Source organism: Lithobates pipiens, unplaced genomic scaffold (assembly GCF_037356315.1).
Source record: "Lithobates pipiens isolate NorthernLeopardFrog02 unplaced genomic scaffold, aLitPip1_a1.2 Scaffold_8, whole genome shotgun sequence".
In the NCBI taxonomy this organism is placed as follows: domain Eukaryota; kingdom Metazoa; phylum Chordata; class Amphibia; order Anura; family Ranidae; genus Lithobates; species Lithobates pipiens.
Genome location: NW_027507903.1, coordinates 583,875,887 through 583,899,631, shown reverse-complemented (window position 1 = coordinate 583,899,631; position 23,745 = coordinate 583,875,887). Strand labels below are relative to the sequence as shown.

The following is a 23,745-nucleotide window of genomic DNA, read 5'->3' as shown; positions in this document are numbered from 1 at the left end:
GACTGGCCTTTTGGATAGAAAGTTTGGAGACCATTGTTCTAGAGTGGTCTCCAACAATTTTTTTTTAGCATTGGACACTTCATAGAGCAGCCTTTCTTAGCCATTTTACCCCCAAGGAACCCTTAAAAAAAAATCAGATCTCAGGGAACCCCTGCTAAAAGTAATTTAATGGAAGTCAGCTAGTAGAATCCCCTTACATTGGTGGTCAGCATAAAAGAAAGATGTTCCCCTTACAGTGGTGGTCAGAACATCACCCTTGCGGACACTTATTATCAGTGTAAGGACCGGACTATGACAAGTGGCACTGAACCCCAGTCTATGTAGGCACTATCATATAAGAGGTCAATCAGCCACCTCTCAAGGAACCCCTAGCAAACTCTGGAGAAACCCTAGTTGAGAATGGCTTTCCTTAGTCTTACTTCAAATTCTGTGGTTTCATTCACTGCCACCATAGGACACAGAAGTGGAGTCCAGCAGAGGGAACCTCAGCACACAGAGTACAAGGCAGGTGTTTTACATGCTGAAAATTCTTCAAGAGAGCAAAGATCCTCAGTATGGGACAGGTAAGTCTTAGTTGCAGGGAGGTATTTTAAAATAGTACCCGAGTCGCTTTAAAGCAGGGGTTTCCAACCTTTATAAACAAATGGCCAGGTTACTGCCCTTCAGGCTTGGGGGGGCATGCTGTGGCCAGTAGGAGTAGAAAATGTCATAGCGTGTGTGCAAACAATGCCTCATTAGTGTCAGTGGAAGGAAAAGTGCCCCATTGTTGGTATCAGTGGGAGGAATAGTTCTTTGCATCATTGGTGTCAATGGCAGTAATTATGGCCAATTGGTGGCATCAGTGGAATAGTTCCTCATATAAGTGGGAGAAATATAAAGACAAGCAAAGAGCCACATCTGGCCCCTGGGCTGCAGTTTGGAGACCACTGCTTTTAAGCAAACCAGTCTTATCTGCAACTGTATTAAAGTGCCACCCAGAGCTGAAGGCAGGCATCTTCTCATTAATGGCTTCTTGAGCACATTCAGAAGCCCACAACAGATTCCATTACTCTAATTTAAGAGCTTAGCATAGAAGATAACTGTTCTCCCTCTTACCACACCTCGGTGGGCTCACCAATCAATTTATAGAACCAACAATAAGTTGTATCCAACTCTTGGCGCTCCTATAGTCCAGATTCTCTGGGTACCACATCTGATAATGCTTGAAGGCCTTTTTCACAACATTTTCTAGGCAAATTTCTTACATCACTGGGTCATTCCTCAACCTTCCCTAATTACTTAGGCTTAGAACAGCATGTAGAATGTAATAGCACATGTACATAACCAATTTGTACACATAGTCTGGTCCATAAATATTGGGAGATCGATACAATTCTAATCTTTTTGGCTCTATACACCCCCCACAATGGATATGAAATGAAGCGAACAAGATGTTTTTTAACTGCAGACTTTCAGCTTTAATTGGAGGGTATTTACATCCAAATCAGGTGAACGGTGTAGAAATTACAACAGTTTGTATATGTGCCTCCCACTTTTTAAGGGACCAAAAGTAATAGGACAGATTACCAATCATCCATCAAACTTTCACTTTTTAATACTTGGTTGCAAATCCTTTGCAGTCAATTGCAGCCTGAAGTCTGGGACACATAGACATCACCAGACGCTGGGTTTCATCCCTGGTGATGCTCTGCCAGGCCTCTGCTGCAACTGTCTTCAGTTCCTGCTTGTTCTTGGGGCATTTTCCCTTCAGTTTTGTCTTCAGCAAGTGAAATGCATGCTCAATCGGATTCAGGTCAGGTGATTGACTTGGCCATTGCATAACATTCCACTTCTTTGCCTTAAAAAAAAAACTCTTTGGTTGCTTTCACAGTATGCTTCGGGTCATTGTCCATTTGCACTGCGAAGCGCCGTCCAATGAGTTCTGAAACATTTTGCTGAATATGAGCAGATAATATTGCCCCAAAACACTTCAGAATTCATTGTGGTGGCGTATAGAGCCAAAAAGATTAGAATTGTGTCGATGTTCCAATATTTATGGACCTGACTGTATACTATGGCCAACCTACCAACCAGCATGTCTGTGGTGTATGGAAGGAAACCCATGTAAACACAAGAAGAACATGCAAACACCATACAGATCGTGTCCTGGCCAAGATTCAAAGCAAGCACCCCAGTGCAGGAAGCCATAAGCATGCCAACTACTAAGCCCACTGTGCTGCCAACAGTAAATTATCAGAGGACAAAGTCAACTTTGTATGCTGAAGATGAGGTTTTGGATATTCAAGGCTGTGAAAGCAGTTCACCTTGAAAACTATAGTTAAACTTCTGGCTCCCAGCACGCAAGTTCGTTTTTTTCAAAAAGCACCGATGAAACCCTCAGCGTACAATTTTATATGTTTACATTATTATAGTTCTGTTCGGTGAAATAATAGAGCAGAACCGAAATAGGTCCAGACACATGAAAAAGCATCCCCACACAATTCATTAGATGTTTCCTGTATATAAAAAGCATTGACACCAATCTGAGTGTTTTCATATTGGCTTCAAAGCCTAAGGTCTAATTTAGTAGATCCTTTCTAAGCCTAGATTCAGTGTAGCAGGTGCAGGAATGCAGGTAAATCGCATGCATTTCCACAGTTAAAAAAAAAAAAAAAAAAAAAAAAAGTGGTCCTCTAGGACAGTGGTCATCAACCCTGTCCTCAGGGCCCACTAACAGGCCAGGTTTTATGTATTACCTTGGGGAGATGCAGACTAGAATACTGCAATCACTGAGCAGAAAATGATATCACCTGTGATGGATTTCAGTTATCTTGCAAACCTGGCCTGTAAGTGGGTCCTGAGGACAGGGTTGATGACCACTGCTCTAGGATACTGGGCAGAGCCTCAGATCACTCATTTATGTAAAGCACCACCAAATGTGAACATTTTCTTGGATAACTGAACTGGCTCAATATGGTAAAAGTTCCAGTCCACTCAAAAATGTTCCAGCTACATCTACAGCTTAGGTCATTTAAAAGAGACCAATGCTAAGAAAATTTGAGGCTTCCATTGCTTATGTAAAAACTGCTAGCTGCCTGGCTGTCTCTGGCAGAAGAGTTGGAAAAGGAGCAATTTTCAGACGGTCAGAGGCTTTTGGATGTCTACACAAGGGAGACAATTAAAGCTAAAAAAAACAAAAACAAAAAAACATTGATTGATTGAGAGATTGATATATATATATATATATATATATATATATATATATATATATCAAACACACATATAACCTTTTAGGAAGTTCCATGTTAAAATTAATGGTCTGGTGGTGGGTTCCAAATTAGTGATTAACCCCTTTTTGAACAGCCAATACATATGGGCGCCTGCATTAAAGGCCAAGTTCAACTTTTGGAGCATGTTACACCCATATTAAGGACATGACGTGTAACAAGCTCCTGGATCCTCTCCCTGACATCACATTTTAAAACCGTTGCAGCTGTACAGCCACATCATCCATTAAAAGCAATCTGTGAATGAGAAAGCCGCCTGCCGTGCTGACAGACAGGACTTGTAGTTCTCAATGAACTGCAGGGGAGCTGATGAGTGCCCCTCATAGTTCATTGACACTTCCACCACTTTTGTAACTGTCTGCCTGTATGGAGGGATGGGCAAGAAAGCTGGAGGTAGTGCCTGCAGGAGCCTGACATTGTACCTGTGATCTACCGATCACTGATGCAATTCTCTGCTGCAGGCTCCTCTAAATATACAGTATCTCACAAAAGTGAGTACACCCCTCACATTTTTGTATATAATTTTATTATATCTTTTCATGTGACAACACTGAAGAAATGACACTTTGCTACAATGTAAAGTAGTGAGTGTACAGCTTGTATAACAGTGTAAATTTGCTGTCCCCTCAAAATAACTCAACACACAGCCATTAATGTCTAAACCGCTGACAACAAAAGAGAGTACACCCCTAAGTGAAAATGTTCAAATTGGGCATAAAGTGTCAATATCTTACATGGCCACCATCACTTTACAGCACTGCCTTAACCCTCTTGTGCATGGAGCTCACCAGAGCTTCACAGGTTGCCACTGGAGTCCTCTTCCACTCCTCCATGATGACATCACAGAGCTAGTGGATGTTAGAGACCTTGCTCTCCTCCACCTTGCTTTTTCAGATGCCCCACAATAGGGTTTAGGTCTGGAGACATGCTTGGCCAGTCTATCACTTTTACCCTCAGATTCCTTAGCAAGGCAGTGGTCGTCTTGGAAGTGTTTGGGGTCATTATCATGTTGGAATACTGCCCTGCGGCCCAGGCTCCGAAGGGAGGGGATCATGCTCTGCTTCCGTATGTCACAGTGCATGTTGGCATTCATGGTTCCTTTAATGAACTGTAGCTCCCCAGTGTCGGCAGCACTCATGCAGCCCCAGACCATGACACTCCCACCACCTTGTTTCACTGTAGGCAAGACTTGTCTTTGTACTCCTCACCTGGTTGCCACCACACACACTTGACACCATCAGAACCAAATAAGTTTATCTTGGTCTCATCAGACCACAGGACTTGGTTCCAGTAATCCATGTCCTTAGTCTGCTTATCTTCAGCAAACTGTTTTCAGGCTTTATTGTGCATCATCTTGAGAAGAGGCTTCCTTCTGGAACAGCCATGCAGACCAATTTGATGCAGCTTGCGGCATATGGGCTCAGCACTGACAGCCTGACCCTTCAACCTCTGCAGCAATGCTGGCAGCACTCATACATCTACTTCCCAAAGACAACCTCTGGCTATGATGCTGAGCATGTGCACTCAACTTCTTTGGTCGACCATGGTGAGGCCTGTTCATGATTGTAGATTCTTTCCACCCTCTGCTCCAGGCATTCAGAACTGTTTAAATGGATAGCAGGATGGGCAGAAAGGGGTTAAGAGATTTGAAGCCCAAAGGAGTATTGTGACAACCAGGTAACTAACATTTTCAGAAGACGAGCAATGGCAGCAACATTCCCTTTCATAAAAAAGTTCCTTTAGAGTAATTTTATCAAGCTTTAAAACTGAAAAAAAAAATCCAGCCTGTAAAGAATACATGCCTGTCCTGCTCTCCATGCCACCGATCATCCCCGATTTGAAGAGATCCCACCAGCTAAAGAATCTTATACATCAAAATGCTTCTGACCTTGTTATCTTTTATTTTATTTTTTTTAGCATTTTTAAAAGAAGCCCAACAGTGAATTCATCTAACCCTAGCTCCGGACTTTGCTCCTACCTGTCCCCCCATTCATAACATGAACCAGAAATCCAGCATAGAAGTGGGGACCATTAGTGACAGCCGTAGCAGGTGTGTAGACCTAAGAGATTCGGCATACCAAGTGTTGTAGAGGAACCCAGCTTTGTGCTGTGAAAATACAAGTTTACTAGATGTACTGTACATATGTGTCACTTTACAGTAACAAGGGGAAGGTGCTAAATGGTTTACATTTCAGGATTTATGTATACCCGATTGCTCATCTATATAAAGATGGTTAACATTTGACATACATCTCATTAACACCAGCCAAACCCAATTATGTAACCCTCTAAGCATCCAAACGTCAGTGATTTTCCATCTCTTCCCCATAGAACATTGGCTGGGTATATGACAACCTAGCATTTCCCATGCCTAATCCCATAAACAAACAGAAGCTCGTTTCTGCTTATTCCTTCCAAACCTAGCTGGAGCAGCTGAGGGGAGCAAGATCATAACCACTACCAGGCCTGACTGAAGCCATATTCAAATTCCCCAACAAGAGCTCCAAACTGGAATCCAAAGGTCATTAAAAAAATTAAAATAAATAATAATAATAGATATTTTAACCACTTCAATAAAGGGCACTTATACACCTTCCTGCCCAGACCAATTTTCAGCGCTGTCACACTTTGAACAATTGCATGGTCATTCTACACTGTACCCAAACTAAATTTTTATAATTTTGTTCCCACAAATAAAGCTTTCTTTCTTTTGAGCACCTCTGGGATTTTTAATTTCTGCTAAACAAATAAAAAAATGACTGAAAACTTTGAAAAAAAAAGTTTTTTTTGTTTGTTACAAAAAAACTTTGTAAATAAGTTTGTTTTCTCCTTCACTGATGAAGCTACACTGATAAGGCAGCACTGATGGGCACTAATATGCAGTACTGATGGATACACATAGGGGACACTGAAAGGCAGCACTCATGTAGTCATTTACCAGTGTATATGCCCACATTTGCGAGTTGAAGCCACCATTAATCTACATGTAATATCCCACCCCCATTGTGTTTAGCTGGTTAGTGGGTATGGCGGAGGAGGTAGGGAGTGGGCTGTCATTTACCACAGTGTATACACAAACATTTGTGACTCTACAGTCACATGAGCTGCTTAGATGCGATGGCGAGGAATGAAAATACACTGAAAATTGAGCATGTGCAGAGTTGCCACCACAGCTGCAAAACCCCTAGCTGAATTGGGGACATAAACAGAAGAGCGATAGGAAGCAGCAGAATCAACCATGTTTTTTGTAAAATTCAGAAACTGAACTATGAACAGCATGGAATACACCATTTGATTTTTTGAGTTTATTTTATGACGTGGGTTTAATGACACTTTAAGGCCTCCTTCACATGGCCGGGTAGCTGCGGAAAGAATAGTCAGATTCTTGCTGCTGGAATGATCGGAGTATGTGACCAGCAGTGGCCGCAGGTACCCAAGCCACGTGAAAAAGAGACCTAAGACTTCTGGAAACCGTACAATAAAAAGCAAAACAATTGAAGTGGACGGGTGGGCTGGAGCTCAAATGAGGCTTAAAACAAAAATGGTTAATGCCCTGTGTCACTTATAAGATAACCCCATCACACACGCCATCCTACACCTTTCAACAAAAGTCATGACATCAGTTTAGTGTCACTCGGTCTCCATTTTAATAATTAAAAAAAACACTTTTACATCAAATTGGTAACAAAGCATTGCTCCTCTAAGATACCTTCAAGCATAAAATTTTCATGAATTAAAAAATACTTTATAGGCAAGTCCAGTTATATTGTTCGATGCTGTGTGTTGGTCAGTCTAGGCAGTATTTTCATGTCTGAGCACCACGAACCCCAACATTTAACCCAGCTCTGCTAATGCGCGATGTTAAAAGTTGAACTCCCAAAACAAACACATTGATATACACTATATTACCAAAAGTATTGGGACACCTGCCTTTACATGCAAATGAAATTTTAATGGCAGCCCAGTCTTAGTCCATAGGGTTCAATATTGAGGTGGCCCACCCTTTGCAGCTATAACAGCTTCAACTCTTCTGGGAAGGCTGTCCACAAGGTTTAGGAGTGTGTCTATGGGAATGTTTGACCATTATTCCAGAAGTGCATTTGTGAGGTCCGGCACTGATGTTGGACAAAGTCCAGACTCGCAGTCGCCACTCTAATTCATCCCAAAGATGTTCTATGGGCTTGAGCTAAGGACTCTGTGCAGGCCTGTCAAGTTCCTCCACCCCAAACTCACTCATTCATGTCTTTATGAACCTTGCTTTGTGCACTGGTCCAAATCATTTGGGTGGAAGAGGGGGGGGGGGGGAATTATGGTGTTGGGTTGTTTTTTTAGGGGTTAGATTTGGCCCCCTTAGTTCCAGTGAAGGGAACTCTTAAGGTGTCAGCATACCAAGACATTTTGGAAAATTTCATGCTCCCAACTTTGTGGGAACAGTTTGGGGATTGGCCCTTCCAGTGCCAACATGACTGCACACCAGTGCACAATGCAAGGTCCATAAAGACATGGATGAGCGAGGGTGGGGTGGAAGAACTTGACTGACATGCACAGAGTCCTGACCTCAACCCCCATAAAACACTTTTGGGGTGAATTAGAGCAAAGACTGCGAGCCAGGCCTTCTTGTCCAACAGTGCCTGACCCCACAAATGCGCTTCTGGAAGAATGGTAAAGCATTCCTAAACCTTCCCAAAAGCGTTGAAGCTGTTATAGCTGCAAATTGAACCCTACGAAATGGGATGCCATTTAAGTTCATGTGGATGTAAAAGGTAGGAAGTCCAATATAGTGTGTGTATGCATGCATGCATGTTTTACAAATCCACTTTGAATTTACCAAAGCTAGATAAAGTAGCATTGACATCATCACTATGCTACACATAGCCCGTGCAGGGAAAAGAGCTTTGGGAGACACCCAACAGGCTCCAGCCACTACATGCTGCCCACAGAAAACTGCAGGAGGGGGCGGAACCAAGACCAGTCACCCTGCACAAAGAACAGCAGGGACCTGTCTATTACAGGAAGCTCCTGCAGGAGAATTGTTTTCTGCTAATTTACGGCACAGATAGGGAGTAAATACACAAAAGAATGCACATGCGTCTAGGACTTAGACTACATTTACTTATCCAATATGTCATAAGCCAACCGTATACTCATTTGATTCCAAGATCTTCTAGCAGATCTGAGCTGTATAAAAGGGAGGAAAGGAAATCTCACTGTAGTGTAAAGAGACTCACTGATGGTATGTTGTGGAATGCTCTGCTACTTGAGGTAGAAATGACTTTACTACTCTGAAGGTGTCAGTATGATTTCCTAACAACCCGTGGCAGCTATGATTGAAGGGTGCTATGAACATATTTTGACCTGCAAGGTACATCGGACAGCCAGAAATAACTTATTCCCCTACCCTGGCACATCCTACCTTAGTGAAATCATAGGAAGATAAACAGATTTTGATAGTTTGAAAAAACACACACTTTTTTATATATATCGTTTTTAAAGAATAACTGGATTAAGGATTTTTGATTGACAAGTGGAGTTTTGCTTTAAAGTCATATTTAGTACAGTTGCAATGGGACACACTTTATGGTCCAGCTCATCTTCTTTAATCAGAGTCCCACAAAACCAGCCAAACGACTGGATTATCTGTCCTAATTAATCCACTACCCAGACAATTCAATCGCAGCATGAAGATCCTTTTCCAACACAGAAGGCTGGTGAAAGAATTGTAAATATATAGGAGGTAATCCTGTTCACTTCTAGTGCAAGCAAATATATTTCATGCGGTTCTAAAGACCAGATGTGCTTAACCCCTTTTAGGGCACTGTGTGATTAGATTGACACAGTTATGGTAATGTAAACAGATCCAAAAGAAGTTTAACAGAAGAGTTGCCACGTCTGGTGATCTGGGGACTTAAATTCTCTAAAGCTGCCAAACTGACCATCTTGGTGAAGTGCCACCTTGGGTCTGGCCTAGTTTTCTGCACATTTAATGCAGACACCTAGTCAGATGTTGAGTTAAATATTTGTCCCAAGGCCGTCTTCACATGGCCATTTAGCCACCAGATTCTTACAGTTAGAACAGGTGCCTGCAAATAAGAGCAGCTGTACAAAGAGCTGACACTGGCTGGCACTTTTCTGATGTAGCCGCACACTATGCATCTGACTGCATGCAGGCTCAGACACACATCCCTAACTGCAGGTAACCACTTGGTGTGCGGCTACATGCAACAGCCACTATTTGCATGCATTAGTCATTCCAGCTGCAAGAATCCGCTGATTCTTGCCAGTGGAATTCAGTGTATGCAGCTTTATGGTCACACGGAAAAAAAGCCTTAAAGTGGTTCTAAAGGCATGAAAAGGTAAGGGGGGGGAGAAACAAAACAAAAAACACACCTTCTGTCTGCAGCTTCCCCCAATACTTACCAGAGCCCAAGCACAAGACAGCTATGTGCACAAGAGCCGCTACTCTCATAGCTCTCTGCCTCCTCATTGGCTGAGACAACGGCAGAGGAGCCATTGCTGTCCATCACAGCCAGTGAGGAGGGAGTGGGAGGAGACTGAGCCACACTCTGTGTACCATAGACAGAGACCCTCAAGAGCAAGTACGCTTGAGTGCCCCCATAACAACCAAATTGCTATGGGGGCACTCAGTGGGGGTAAGGGGTCTTTGAGCCCAGAACGCTGACAGGGGACCCAAGGAGGAGAGGAGCTGCTCTGTGCAAAACCAATTCACAGGAGCGGGTACAACCTGTTCATTTAAGAAAAATAAAATGTGTATCTTTATAATCGCTTTAAAGGAAAAAGAAAACGACACAATCACTATCCTGAAGAAACTACCGCTCCATGTGCTTATTGCTGCCAGACACTATTTTAATAATTTTTAATTCTAGCTGGGAAGTGAGGGCAATTTGGCAGCCCTGCATGATCATCATTCCCAAAGCCACTATGGTTATTCTACATCAAGTTCAACCTCGGCACTCCAGATTTTTTGAAACTACAACACTACTTCTGAGACACAGACTCTCCAAGATGCTCCTTTTTTTTTTTTAATACCCAATCATGTTACTGACCTGTTGTCAAATTAACCTATATTAGTTTCAAAATTCTCTTTCATGCTAGTACCACTTACCTTGGCAGAATTTAGTAGCCCTGTCCCTCCTTTTTTTTTTTTGAGCCGTGTTACTGCTATCAGTTTCTAAATGATTTTTGTTTTTTCTTAAAATGGTGCATTTAAACATTTGCATTTTCTTTTGTGAATAAAATACAGGTTTATAAGATCTGCAAATCATTGCATTATGGCTGTTATGTAGATTTTACAGTCCTCCCAACATTTTTTGGATTTGGGGTTTTACAAATCCCACCATGCCTCTGTCCCTAGGAAGTACGCATGTGGATATTAGAGTCGTGCAATGCCTCAAGGATCTTTACATTCCACAACAGCTGAAGTGCTGAGATTGCCTACCCCTGTTCTACACTCTAAATCATCTCTTGCAGCAGAGCTCACAAGACCAAACATAGTAATGCATTGCTGGTACTCCCTAGCCGCCGCTTTTTCCAGCCAAGTATTTTGTACCTTCTGCAACAGTTATAATTTTTAGGCAGCAGTGGATTTTACTATAACAGCTACACTTAAATCCATTGTTAATTGGGGAGGGACAAACTGGTTCTTGATGCCCCAAGGGCAACCAAAATCTCCAGGTTCACCGCCCCCCCCCCCCCAAGTGCAGCATGGGATAATAAAAAGGGAGAATCCGATTGGCTGACATGGGTAACAAGAACAGATGGGTCCTTTCAGGCTGATCCTAGATTCAAGTCTAAATTTCAGTAGTGACAACAGTTGGGGTACTGACATCACAGCTGGTGACAAAAGAAGGACCAATGATGTGCTTTCTATTTTTTTTTATCTTTTTAACAAACAGACACATTATATAAATCAACGCCAGAACAAATCTAGATTTTCAGCCTGTCATTACTACGCACTATAATACACACCTCATATAATGTTTCCAAACACTTGTTTGATTTTTGGAATTGATGAAAGGCTGAATTTTTTTTTTCCTTTACATAAAAAAAAGGGTCCTGACATTCCCAGGCTCATTGTCAGTATATAAATAAAAATTTGTGATTCTTTTTCTATCCTTGAAAGCAAACGTAATAAAAAAATAAAACAAATGAAGAAAAAAAAAAAAGAACAACCCCCCCCCCTCCAAAAAAAGCACCTTCTCAACTAATCAGACATGTCAAGTGTCCGGCTGTAACTGGCTAGCATCAGCTGAATAAAAAGATCCCAGCTGCTTTAACCCTAAAGGGGACCTCCCCTTATATAGCTGGGTACAGTGAAAATGAGATACAGAAGATGACCGCTGCAGCTTGGTAGGATTGGGATTCGCGAAAAATGGCCGCCAGCTACTGATTAGCAGCTTCACAGGCATCGATCCAGTCACTGTAGACGTCCACTGCTTCTGAAAGGTCTGAGATTATACGTCAAGGAGAAGCAACTGAACATAATGAAAATACTAAAGTCTGGAGTATGATCTAAAGCTTGAATAAAAGATGATGGAAAGCTAAAAACTACACGTGTCAGTAATTGCTTTGCTGAAAAAGCTTTACACATCTGTATTGCCACAATGTAAAGTCTCCTAATATATGAGACCTTGGATAAAGTGGGTGAAAAAAAAAAAGTGAACTGTAGATTTTTATTGTTTACTTATCCCCGCTGGAGAGATTCATACTCTTTATTAATCCCTGGTGACCTTTGTCCAAGAGAAATTAAAAATTTAAAAATTGAGTTGTTACAGGAGCAGGAGACCTCGCAAGTTCTAGTAACAACTGTCCAAGAGATTTCCCTCAATGTAAAGAAGTTTCCTCCAACTTCCTGATGTGTCTTACTTACCTGAGCCCCATCTAGATCTAGCGATGTTGTAGGAGAGTCATTGGCTCCCCTTGGCTGTCAGTCAGTGAACCAAATGAGGAGAGAGGGGGGCAGGGCCAAACCAAGGTTCCATGTGTGAATGGACCCAGAGAAGGGGCTCGGGTGCTCCCATAGCATGCCGCTTGCTGTAGGGGCAGGAGGGAGGGACCAGGAATGCCAGCAACGGACCCGAGGAGGATCGGGCTGCTCTGTGCAAAACCACTGCACAGAGCAGTTAAGTAAAACGTGCTTGTTATTCAGTGATAAAAAAAAAAAAAAAAAGCTTTTTTAGTATCACTTTAATGTGACCTGTTGAGGCACCTTGATGACTGAAGTGGAGAAACACTGCTCTAGGCCTGATGCAAACTACTCGCATACAGAAACATTACCACGTTTTAACCTGCAAATACCGTCTTTCAATCTGCCACATCTTGTTTTCTGCTATACCTCCTACTTTCAATAAGGATCTTCAATGATGGGAAAAGGGCGTTTTGAGTTCAGCTGATAAAGTCTGCGCACTGTGATTGTATCTGCTTATACAGGCCAGGCATAGGTCTCAGCAAGTGATAAGTCATTATTACTACAACAGTTGGCATCACAATAACCTGACAGAGGTTTTAAAGCAGAACTTTACCCATAAAAAAAAAAAAAAATAGCAAAAATGGAGAGCCACTGAGCAGGGTATAACAGTATTACTGGATATTTAAACAGTATAGGGACTTATTTTTAATGTTATAAATAGCTATAGCTGCAAAAAGGGCCAGTCTGAATTGATCTAGCAGGACTTAATTTTCTGACTAAAGTTCCACTTTAACTCTCCCAGCTCAGATTTAAAATCCATGTTCTAATATTCATACATTATAATTCACAATGCCATCTTTGTGTTGCCAAATCTGACCTCCAGCAGGTAAGCTCATAATTGTCAAAGAATGTAGAGCTGCTCTTTTGAGCCTCATATCAGTCACAATGATGGGATAGTGACAAGCATATCACTGCAGATGACCAAATATTACAATAGCACATAAAGAACAAACAAGTTATTCTGGGTGTCTAGTTCAAAAGATAAAGTAAATGTGGGTACTAGTGCCCTCCCAGCTTTAAAGCAATCTTGTTTTAAAAAAAAATAAAATGATATAAAATATATATATTTTATGTAAAGGATACAGGTTATTGGTGTCTGAAATTCCTCGAGGCACACCGTACACGATATGACCCCCGTATTCCGTGCTCTGTCCCTGTAAAATACAGAAAAACATCAAGTCAACAAAATGCAATACATACACTTATACACACACTTTTCATAATAGAGGGACTGGATCTACTGTGACCAGATCTGCTCAGTGGAGGCTCGATAGGTTTCCACGGACAACTGCTGAAGTCTTAGTAAACTCCCTTCGTTAGGGCCAAGCTGGTCTAAACAATGCATTTTTTTCACAAACACATGAAGTGGTCATCAGCACTCCATGAACTGTCCCAGGAGCAAAACCAAGTTGGGCTGGGTGCTGCTCAGCCATTCACAGGAAGCTTTGCATTTTCTGAATGAATACAAAACTCCCTCCTGTTAGCCGATACCAAGAGCTATACCATCACTCTCCCTGCCTCAGTGGAAGTTTTGTATTCATTCAGAAAATCCAGATCCTCTAGAGAATGGCTGAGCAGCACTCAGCCCACCTTGATTTTGTTCCAAGGGTCCTGCTGCCAGAACACAGCGCTGTATAAAGTTCCAGTGCTGACACCTGCTGTATGTATTAAAGAAAATCCTTTGGACCAGCTTGATTCAAACTACTTTTCATACAGTTCATACGCACACACGAAAAAAAAAAAGTTTTTAAACGATGCTCATTTCAATTAGAGTTATTTTCCCTAAGAAAATGAATAGCGATTTAGGTTTACACTATATATATAAAAACAACAATTAATCTCGTCTGTTCCCGAGATTGGATAAAGCCAAATAGTTTTTTTCGATTCTGAGATGTATACAAAACGTAGTGCCACACAACATAGTTAATAATCAGACAATTAGGAATTTTACACTCTGGTTATAACAGAGCCATATGGCCTGCTGGAGGTCATCTTGAAGCTGGCGAATCTGTTTACACAGCAGGGCGTTTGTAACAAGGGGGTGCAAATTGGAATTCATCTCTTAAAGGATGTTCTCACATAGGCCTCCCCATGTGATATATGGGTGGGGGTAGAGGCGCATCAACTGAGGCCTCCTGGTGAGGTGAAAATTAAAATGACCGATTTCATGACTTGCAAGATCATCAAAGGAACCAGATATGGACTGGAATGGCGACCTGGGTCAATGCAGATGTTCCCATAGTAACGCTGCCCCCACATTTTTTATTGATGTGCCACTGGCAGGGGGCAGGTGGGCACTGGCAGGGCTGGCCGTGATCGGGACTGATGTCCCGATCACGGCCGCCGGTGATCGGCTCTTTTTTTTTTCTCCTCGCGCTGTCAGCCGATAATAGCCGATTACCGGCTCCGTTGTATCACATGATCAGCTGTCATTGGCCGACAGCTGATCACGTGATAAGGGGTCAGGATCGACCCCTTGCTCGGATCGGTGATCAGGCGAGTCTCAGACTCGCCGATCACAGAGCGCGCCGCGCAGGCCGCTCGTGCACGGGACGTCGTCAATAGACGTCGTCCCGGCAAAGAAGATCCGCGCTGTAGCCGTCATTCGGCTATAGCGCGGGTCTCAAGTGGTTAAGATCACCTCTCAAAAGTGGGTGGAACTCCGCTTTAATACTTTTACAGTGCAATAAGGAATTTTGGCATCACCTAAATTCTGGTTTATTAAACCCAACCTACCCATCTATACTAACGATTAGCCAACGACTATCCGATTATTTTTTTTATTTTTTTAATGAATCTAGTGGGTTTTTTTGATTAGCTAATTAATCCTTTGGATAACCTTGAGAGTATTGCACTGCAGCAGCGTATTGCACTGCAGCAGCGTATTGCATTGGCTGGCAGAGTATTGGGCTGGGTATGGAGGGATGGCTGCTTCCATCCGACCTCTCCCCTCCACTGCACAGATCAGTACAGAGTGGGGAGAGAGAAACCGGCGTTATGTCATGACGCCGGTTTGTTTACAAGTGATCGCTCTGTTGGAGCGATCACATTGTAAACGCCTGGGTGTACAAAGATGGCCACCGCTTCGGAGCTAGGCCGAAGCCGCGGCCTCTCCTAAGGCCGAGACCGCGGCATATGCGCTCGGATCTAGGATCGGTGACGATCCGTTGCACCCCCAGGGATGGCGGCACGGAGGGGGGAGAAGAGATGGGGATGGCGGCACGGAGGGCAACGGTAGATACTAAGCGATGCCACCACTAACGCATCGACGCCCTGCACGCACGTCAACGTAGTCGATTACGTTGTGGCAGCTCTGATACATACATACACCAGCAGGCCAATATTTTGATCATTTTGCAACAAACAGCCACCTACAACATCTAAAACATATATAATCTTACATATTGACATCACAGGACTTTTCGTGATTACAGAAAGGACACGTGAACTGCGTCTCAAGGACTCCAGTCTTCTTCTTAGGTGGAGGCTTTCTCTTTGACTTTCTACGTCCCATTGTTTTTCTAAACTAAAAAAAAAAAATATATATATAAATATATTCAATAATGTTTTATTCAACTTTTTATCCACACAGAATCAGAACCAAAACCAAAAAACAGTGCATACACCAATATCACGTACCCCAGTCACTGCAATACAACTCTTCCAAGCAAATGTCCAGGTATTTTGTGAACAGAATGGAGTAAGAGCATCTGTGAGCATCCCGGGTTTAAAATCAGTATTTCAAACAATGTTCCTATAATCATAATGGGAATGTTGGGGGGGGGGGGGGGGGAGGTGTCAAAACTCCTGTGCAATAAGACAGGTCACCTCTATTCAACAATGATTAAAACATATTATAGCACATGCTCCTGTTTATTCAGCTCTGGGATTGGACGATACTGTGGAAGAGTCACAGTGCTAATGTTTGCCATTAGGCCATAGAACTCATTAACAATAAAAGTAGAATTTCAAGCATCAACCAACTAATCTTAAAAAGGTTCCCCTCTAAACACCTATTCTGGTTAGCCTGTATAAAGCCAGCCATAGATGATACGATTTTCTTTCCTGCAACCTGAAAATTGCTTGATTACTCCAGCAACAGTCAGTGTTGATGGGGGAATCCCTCCCACTGAGCCATTGTGTATTCCTGGCGGGGGAGCCGTCCCTGCCGGGTGACCAGTGATTCATGTCGGCAGCTATCTAGTAGCATCCTAAAAAATCAGACATGCTGACAGATCAATCGACCTGGGTACAATCAGCTCACCCATACATGGATCGAATCTCGGCCAGTCTCTGATTTGAACCATCTATGGCTGGCTCAAGAAAGAGGCCACTCCAGTCATATGACCCCCCCCACCATGTAAGCTGCAGGGGAGAGGAGTGTGCTCTTTAACAAGGGCTAGTAAAGCCTGGAGCAGTGACATTGCCCATAGAATTCAATGGCACATCCATTGTCAGCACTCCCTCCTCACCCGTGCAGCCATACTGGCCGACACAGGTGAGCTGGATCATGTGGCTGGACTGTAGCAGCCTGAAAATAGGCAAGTACATGCATCTTTCTTACACAGGTGAGTCAGAATAGGTGTTAGGAGGGGGGAGATGGAAGAGAGAGCAGTTTTAAAGATTAGGTGGTGCCTGGAATTCTACTTTAACCGGTTCCCGACCAGCACACGCTGATGTATGTCAGCAGAATGGCACGGACAGGCAAATGGGCGTAGCTGTACATCCCTTTAAATTTGCCACCCTGCCATCACGAGTGCTCTGCCGGCGGCGCGCTCGCATGCTGGTCGGGACCTCTGTGCAATTTCACATGTCAAATCGCACCAATGTGAACGGGGGCTTAGAGTGGTTTAAACATCCCAATCCAGACTCCCCACCGCCCCGATTTAACCTCACAAATACCGCACCACACCTGCATACATTGCAAGTAGTTGCCGGGCAGTTACGGAACCATCCCTATAGAACTGCATTAGTCGTGTTCTGTCACAGCAAAGCTGCGGCTTCCGATTGGTCCAGTGTCGCAGGAAGGAGGAGGGGACCAAACTTCCAGAAGGAAGTGGTGAAATGGTACCTGTAAAAAAGCTTTAGGCCTCATGTACACTGCTGCTGGTAAACGGACATTTAGGAGAAGAGAAGTTGGGTGTTTTTTTCAGCTGCCCCTGAACTCTCCTCTATGTTATCTTATCAGTAGATGTACACAGGGCTGTTTATAGTCCATTCTAGGTAGTTGCGTTTAGAAACATTTTTTGAAAAGAGGAAAAAAAAAAAAAAAAAAAAAACCTCACGTTCAGAGGCATTTGAAAACGCCTGTAACAGCGGTAACTCTCGTTTAGCCGCATTTCGTTTACTTTCATTTTTTACTATTTGCAAGAAAAAAAATGCTCCTGAACGCAAACGTGGCTAAACACGTCATGTAAACGCAGAAAAACTGGTTTTTTAAACATCGTTCAGGGGAGGTTGTAAAACATCCCGTGTACATTAAGCTTTAAAGTATAGGTGTACTTTTAAATAGGTACGTCACTAACGCCACTCCCGTCTCCTCCCATCTAATCTACAATAATAAAGCCAGCCGCAGCCAGCTCCACATCCTTCATCACTGAGCCCTCACATATGTATAAAGGCTGAGAATGGAGATGCTGAGAAGACCACCTTCTACATCTCCAGCCGTCCTGCAGGGATCAGTATTCTAGTGTATATCTTATTGAAGGCTCATTCACAGTATGTGTGACACCGGCACAGATCAGTGCCAGCTCACCACTAGGGCACGTTTGTTTTCCCATGTCCCCCGATCACACCAAAACTAGAGGTCGACCGATATATCGGCCGGCCGATATATCCGCCGATATTTGCCGTTTTTTAAATAATCGGCATCGGCCGATTTGTGCTGATAAAAAGCCGATTTAGAACTACAGTGGGACTTTGAAATGACTTCTGTATAGAAGTCAGTCCAAGTTGACTGAGTCGTCATAGCAACACTTTCCTCCACTCTGGGCAGACTGCCAAGAAAAGAACAGAAAGATACAATGTTTACACTTGAATGAATTAAGTCATCTCAGTGTGTAGAAGTTCTCAGTTTAACCATTTAAAGACTAAATCTTTTCTGACACTTGTTGCTTACAAGTAAAAATCCTGTATTTTCTGCCAGAAAATCACTTAGACCCCCCCAAAAATGATATATATATTTTTTAGCAGAGATCCTAGGGAATAAAATAGCAGTTGTTGCAATATTTTATGTCACACGGCATTTGCACAGAGGTCTTTCAAATGCATTTTTTTTGGGAAAAAAATACAGCATTTAAAAAATAAAAATAAAATAAAAACAGTAAAGTTAGCCCATTTTTTTTTTTGTCCAAAAGTTTTGACTACCTGTTTTTATTTAATATATATATATATATATTTTTTTTTTTTTTTTTTAATCTAAATCATACATACAAGTAAACTGATTGGAGGTTTGTTTTGTTTAATAAATGTTTAAGTGTAAGAAATTTTCTGTATCACGTATGAAGGCCGCTTTCACACTGGAGCGTTGATGGTAAAACGCAAGTTTTAGCGGCTCTTTACCATCATTTTAGCGGTGCTATTTGGCTGCTAGTGGGGCACATATAACCCAGCTAGCGGCCAAGGAAGAGGTTAAATGCGCCCATGAAGCACTGCTGCCAAATCGCATTGCATGCACTTCGGCAGTGGTGCCCATTCATATCAATGGGCAGGAGTGGTGGAGGAGCGGTATACACCACTCCAAACGTGCTGCTTGCAGGACTTTTTTTTAAGATCCTGCCAGCGCATCGCCTCAGTGTGAAAGCACTCTGTCTTTCACACAGACTGCAGGGGAGCCATTTTACAGGCACTTTACAGGCGCTATTTTTAGCCCAAAAGCGCCTTAAAACGCCACAGTGGGAAAGGTGTGTTAGATCAAGGGGGATTAAAAATAAATAAATAAAATAAAATCGGCCTAACATATCGGCCCAAAAAAAAAAAAAAATCGGCATCATATATCGGCTGCCATGATTTCTAAATATCGGCATCGGCCAGAGAAAAACCCATATCGGTCGACCTCTAACCAAAACCTGCCTTGTGGGGCAGGGAGAAAAAAAAAAAACGCAAAGCACTAGACCCCACACCATGTCACCACTGGGGCTCATTCACACCAACAAAGCTCTCTGAAGAGAGATCAACATTCAGGTGGTTCTTCAGGGATCACCTGACATGTAGTGAGCAGGAATTGCCTCACCTGCTTTACCCACATGAAACCCTCACTAGCACATCACAACCGTGTGGCACTTGCAGAGCGGCTACGTTCAGCAGCACCATCCTTGCTCTACGATTACTGCCACCAGCATGAAGCAAGGCACTGCAGAACACCTCCAGCCACCCGCTTGAGTGGCAGTAAAAGCATGGCTCAAGCACAGGTTTACTGCCCCACAACTCTGCAAAGCACAGGAATCAAGCGTCATTTGTGACATTTTTAATGAAGCTAGAAAAGTAAACAGCCCAACACTCACCAGCCTGCACACTAATGCGGCTCAGTTTAGCATGCCTAATGGTGTGAATGAGGTCTCAAGGTACACCTGGAGTCAGTGATATGCAGGCTTCCGTCTCTATCCAGCTGAAGATACCAGAAAAAAAAAAAATCTGCGTTGCTTTTCCCCTTTTAGGCCCCATTCAGATCTCGCCTTAGCCTAGCTTCACACATATGCCGTGCGGGAAACACAGCAATCCCACCACATTGCACTGTTTGCGATTGGCTGTAGGAGTCCATACAAAATTTATCACCACCTCAAAAAGGATTGCAATGGTAATGCGGTCACGGCTCCAAAATGGTCCCAAATCACACGCGAATTTCACTGGAATGTGATGCGGTTCGTATGAGTTATGGTGTTCAGGGCTGAGGGGGAACAAGACTTTTAAGGCGCGCTTTACATGCGTTTTTTGCATGTCGCACGCAAGGCAGATTATTCTCTTTAATGGGGTGCGCCTTATGCATGTTTGTTGTCAAAAAATAAGCTCTGTCAAAATTGCACTGGGTTAGGACTGCCATTAAGAATAATAGCACCCAAACGCATGTTGAGCGATTTGGTATCATGGGCAGAACTGCCAATTCCAAATGACCTAACGTAAATGGGGACTTGGGGCCAGTTTCAACCCAGAACAGGGTGCAGAAAGGGGCGTTTAGTGTTTAAAACCCACTGCCTTTGTGATCTGCTGCGGGAGCCAGTACATTGATCAGGGCATCAGAGTGCATGCTACCGCAAAACCGTTTGGTGCGTGTCTGAAAAGCAGTGCATGCACTGCAATCTCTGATCTCCCTGTGTGGCTTTTGATAAATAGTGAGAGAAGGAGAAGCGGGTGTAAACTGCTTAATTGAAAGCCCCACAGGGAGATCGGTGCTTGTAACTGGCCCCCCACCATAGCACCGATCATCTGTGAGACTGCCTGGGTATCAGAATAGACATCAGCATTCGCACGAGTACTTCTGCAAATGCTCGGTATCAGCACCAATACTAGCATCAGTGCAACCCTAGTGCAGATCAATATGCCAAGTCCAGCACACCCCAAACCACAGCCTCTTCCCAGAAATCCATGCCCCTCACCCACTGAGTTTATGTGCACTTTATTACCAAAAGTATTGTGACGCCTGCATGTGTATATTAGATAGAGATTAGATCGAGATTATATTATATATATATATATATATATATATATATATATATATATATATATATATATATATATATATATAAAAAAAAAGGGGGAGTGGATACCCAGTTCCCACTTCCTCCACAGGCTCTGTGGTGCTGGAAGGAAGGTCACCTCTCACTCCCTGCAATCTTCTGGGATACGTCACAGGTCCCAGAAGATTGCCAGCCATTCACAGCGCGCAGCATGACTTGTGTGTGTGCAGTGCATGCCAGGCTGTGAAGCCAAAGCCGGGTGCCCAGTTAGAATGTCGGCGCCACAGAGGGTGGAACTCAGCTTTGTAAGCAGAGTTCTGCTGGGAAAAAATTTAATTAAAAAGTCAGCTACAAATACTGCAGCTGCTGACTTTTAATAGTCGGACATTCACCTGTCCCAGGGTCCATTGATGTGGGGGAAGGAAGTCCCGTTCCGATCTGCGGCGCTGACATTGTCACTGTGGGCGCCTGGCTGTGGCTTCACTGACTCGCCAGGCAATCATCTGGGAGCTGTGACATATCCCAGAAGATTGCCGATGTCACTGTGGGCGCCTGGCTGTGGCTTCACTGACTCGCCAGGCAATCATCTGGGAGCTGTGACATATCCCAGAAGATTGCCGATGGGGGGGTGACCTTCATTCCGGGACCTCAGAGCCCCGGGATGAGGAGGAAGTGGGAGCTGGAACCCTCTAAAAAGGTTTTCCGCTCCCCCCAGCCACCGAGGAAAAAAAAAAAAAAAAACACGACATGCCAAACGTGGCATGTCAGGGGATAACCTTCCCTTAAAGAGGAAGTAAATCCTGATGAGTTTACTTCTTTCATTCCCTGCAAAGGCAAAGCATAATGGACATCGCATAGTTGTCCATTATGTGTCACTTACCTGACACAGGAGCCAGTGAAGTCACCGCTGTCCCCTGTAGTCCAGCGCATCCATCTTCTCGGTGGGGTCTCGGTGCTACGCCGCTGTCATTTGGCGAAGCCGCGATGACGTCACTCCCGCGCGGCATCTTCGCCGCTGACGATGCCGCGCGGCATCTTCGCCGCTGACGATGCCGCGCGGCATCTTCGCCGCTGACGATGCCGCGCGGCATCTTCGCCGCTGACGATGCCGCGCGGCATCTTCGCCGCTGACGATGCCGCGCGGCATCTTCGCCGCTGACGATGCCGCGCGGCATCTTCGCCGCTGACGATGCCGCGCGGCATCTTCGCCGCTGACGATGCCGCGCGGCATCTTCGCCGCTGACGATGCCGCGCGGCATCTTCGCCGCTGACGATGCCGCGCGGCATCTTCGCCGCTGACGATGCCGCGCGGCATCTTCGCCGCTGACGATGCCGCGCGGCATCTTCGCCGCTGACGATGCCGCGCGGCATCTTCGCCGCTGACGATGCCGCGCGGCATGCACCGTAGACAGCGGTGCCTGTCTTTCGGCAAACATCTCCTAAACCATGTAGGTTTAGGAGATATTTCTTGGACCTACAGGTAAGCCTTAATCTAGGCTTACCTGTAGGTCAAAGTGGTTGGTAAGGGTTTACAACCACTTTAAAGCAGAAGTTCCATTTTTGTGGAGACAGTTTGGGGATGGCTCCTTCCTGCTCCAACATGACTGCACACCAGTGCACAAAGCAAGGTCTATAAAGACATGGATGAGCGAGTTTGGGGTGGAGGAACTTGACTGATCCAAACAGAGTCCTGACCGCAATCCCCAATAGAACACCTTTGGGATGAATTAGAGCGGAGACTGCGAGCCAGGCCTTCTCGTCAAACATCAGTGCATGACCTCACAAACGCGCTTCTGGAAGACTGGTCAAACATTCCCATAGACACTCCTAAACCTTGTGGACAGCCTTCCCAGAAGAGTTGAAGCTGTTATAGCTGCAAAAGGTGGGCCAACTCAATATTGAACCTATGGACTAAGACTGGGATGGCATTAAACTTCATGTAAAGGCAAGTGTCCCAATGCTTTTGGTAATACAGTGTAGGTGCACATGGATGGAGTCCAGAGGATGGAGCTGGCCAGCTTGGCACGGATCACATTACCGACCGCAATCAGCAATGAAATGAGGATGTCGGGAGATACGAGGAGGAGAAAAACAAAAATGTACAAAAGTGATTGGTTGGCTCCCATTTATGTCCAGCTGAAAATGCCAGGTGCCTGGCTGTGCCTGGCTGTGTCTGCCCGCTCTTCGCCGCTTTCTGAGCGGCTGATGAGGGCGCAAGCATGCGGCCAGTGAAATCTGAACTCTGGTATCCTCATTATAAAAAGGAAAGTCCTGTCTAAACACACTGGAAACGCAGTATTTACAGAGGCAGGGGGGGGGGGGGGGTCAGCAATGAAGGCCTATTAGGGTCAGATCCCCTATAAGAAGACATAGAATAGAAGACTGCCTCTGATAGAGCGAGAAATACATCATATACGTACAAACACACTCATATATATATATATATATATATATATATATATATATATATATATATATATATATATATATATATATATATATATATATACACACACACATACACATCAGTGCTGCGATCTCCCAGGAGGCAGATGGTTGCTATAGGCAACAGCCAGCCTGGCTCCTATAGAGGAGGCCCTAATGTGCCCACACAACATCCATGGTGGCAATACGAGAACCCCCAGCACTGAGCCGCCCCATCTCCCATTATTTACCTTCTTTTTCCCGCCGCACTATCTTCTTCCTCGCCAAAGCTGCTGACTGCTCCGTGTGACCGGAAATTCCCCCCTCTCTCCCTCCGCATGCACTTCCTGTTACAGCTAATCCCGCCTCTACTGTTTCACGATTCGACGAGCCAGGA

At 44.1% G+C, this 23,745-nt stretch overlaps 1 protein-coding gene across 1 annotated transcript; it reads right to left on the bottom strand.

Annotated features, from left to right (window-relative positions):
* Nucleotides 1–6,889: 6,889 nt before the first annotated feature.
* Nucleotides 6,890–23,745, bottom strand: ELOF1 (elongation factor 1). The gene is made up of 4 exons (XM_077470335.1): nucleotides 23,600–23,745; nucleotides 15,654–15,778; nucleotides 13,336–13,406; nucleotides 6,890–11,731 (listed from the first exon to the last, which is right to left on the bottom strand). Exons 2-4 carry the CDS (start codon nucleotides 15,764–15,766, stop codon nucleotides 11,667–11,669), a joined length of 249 nt encoding a protein of 82 aa, XP_077326461.1. The 5' UTR covers nucleotides 15,767–15,778; nucleotides 23,600–23,745; the 3' UTR covers nucleotides 6,890–11,666.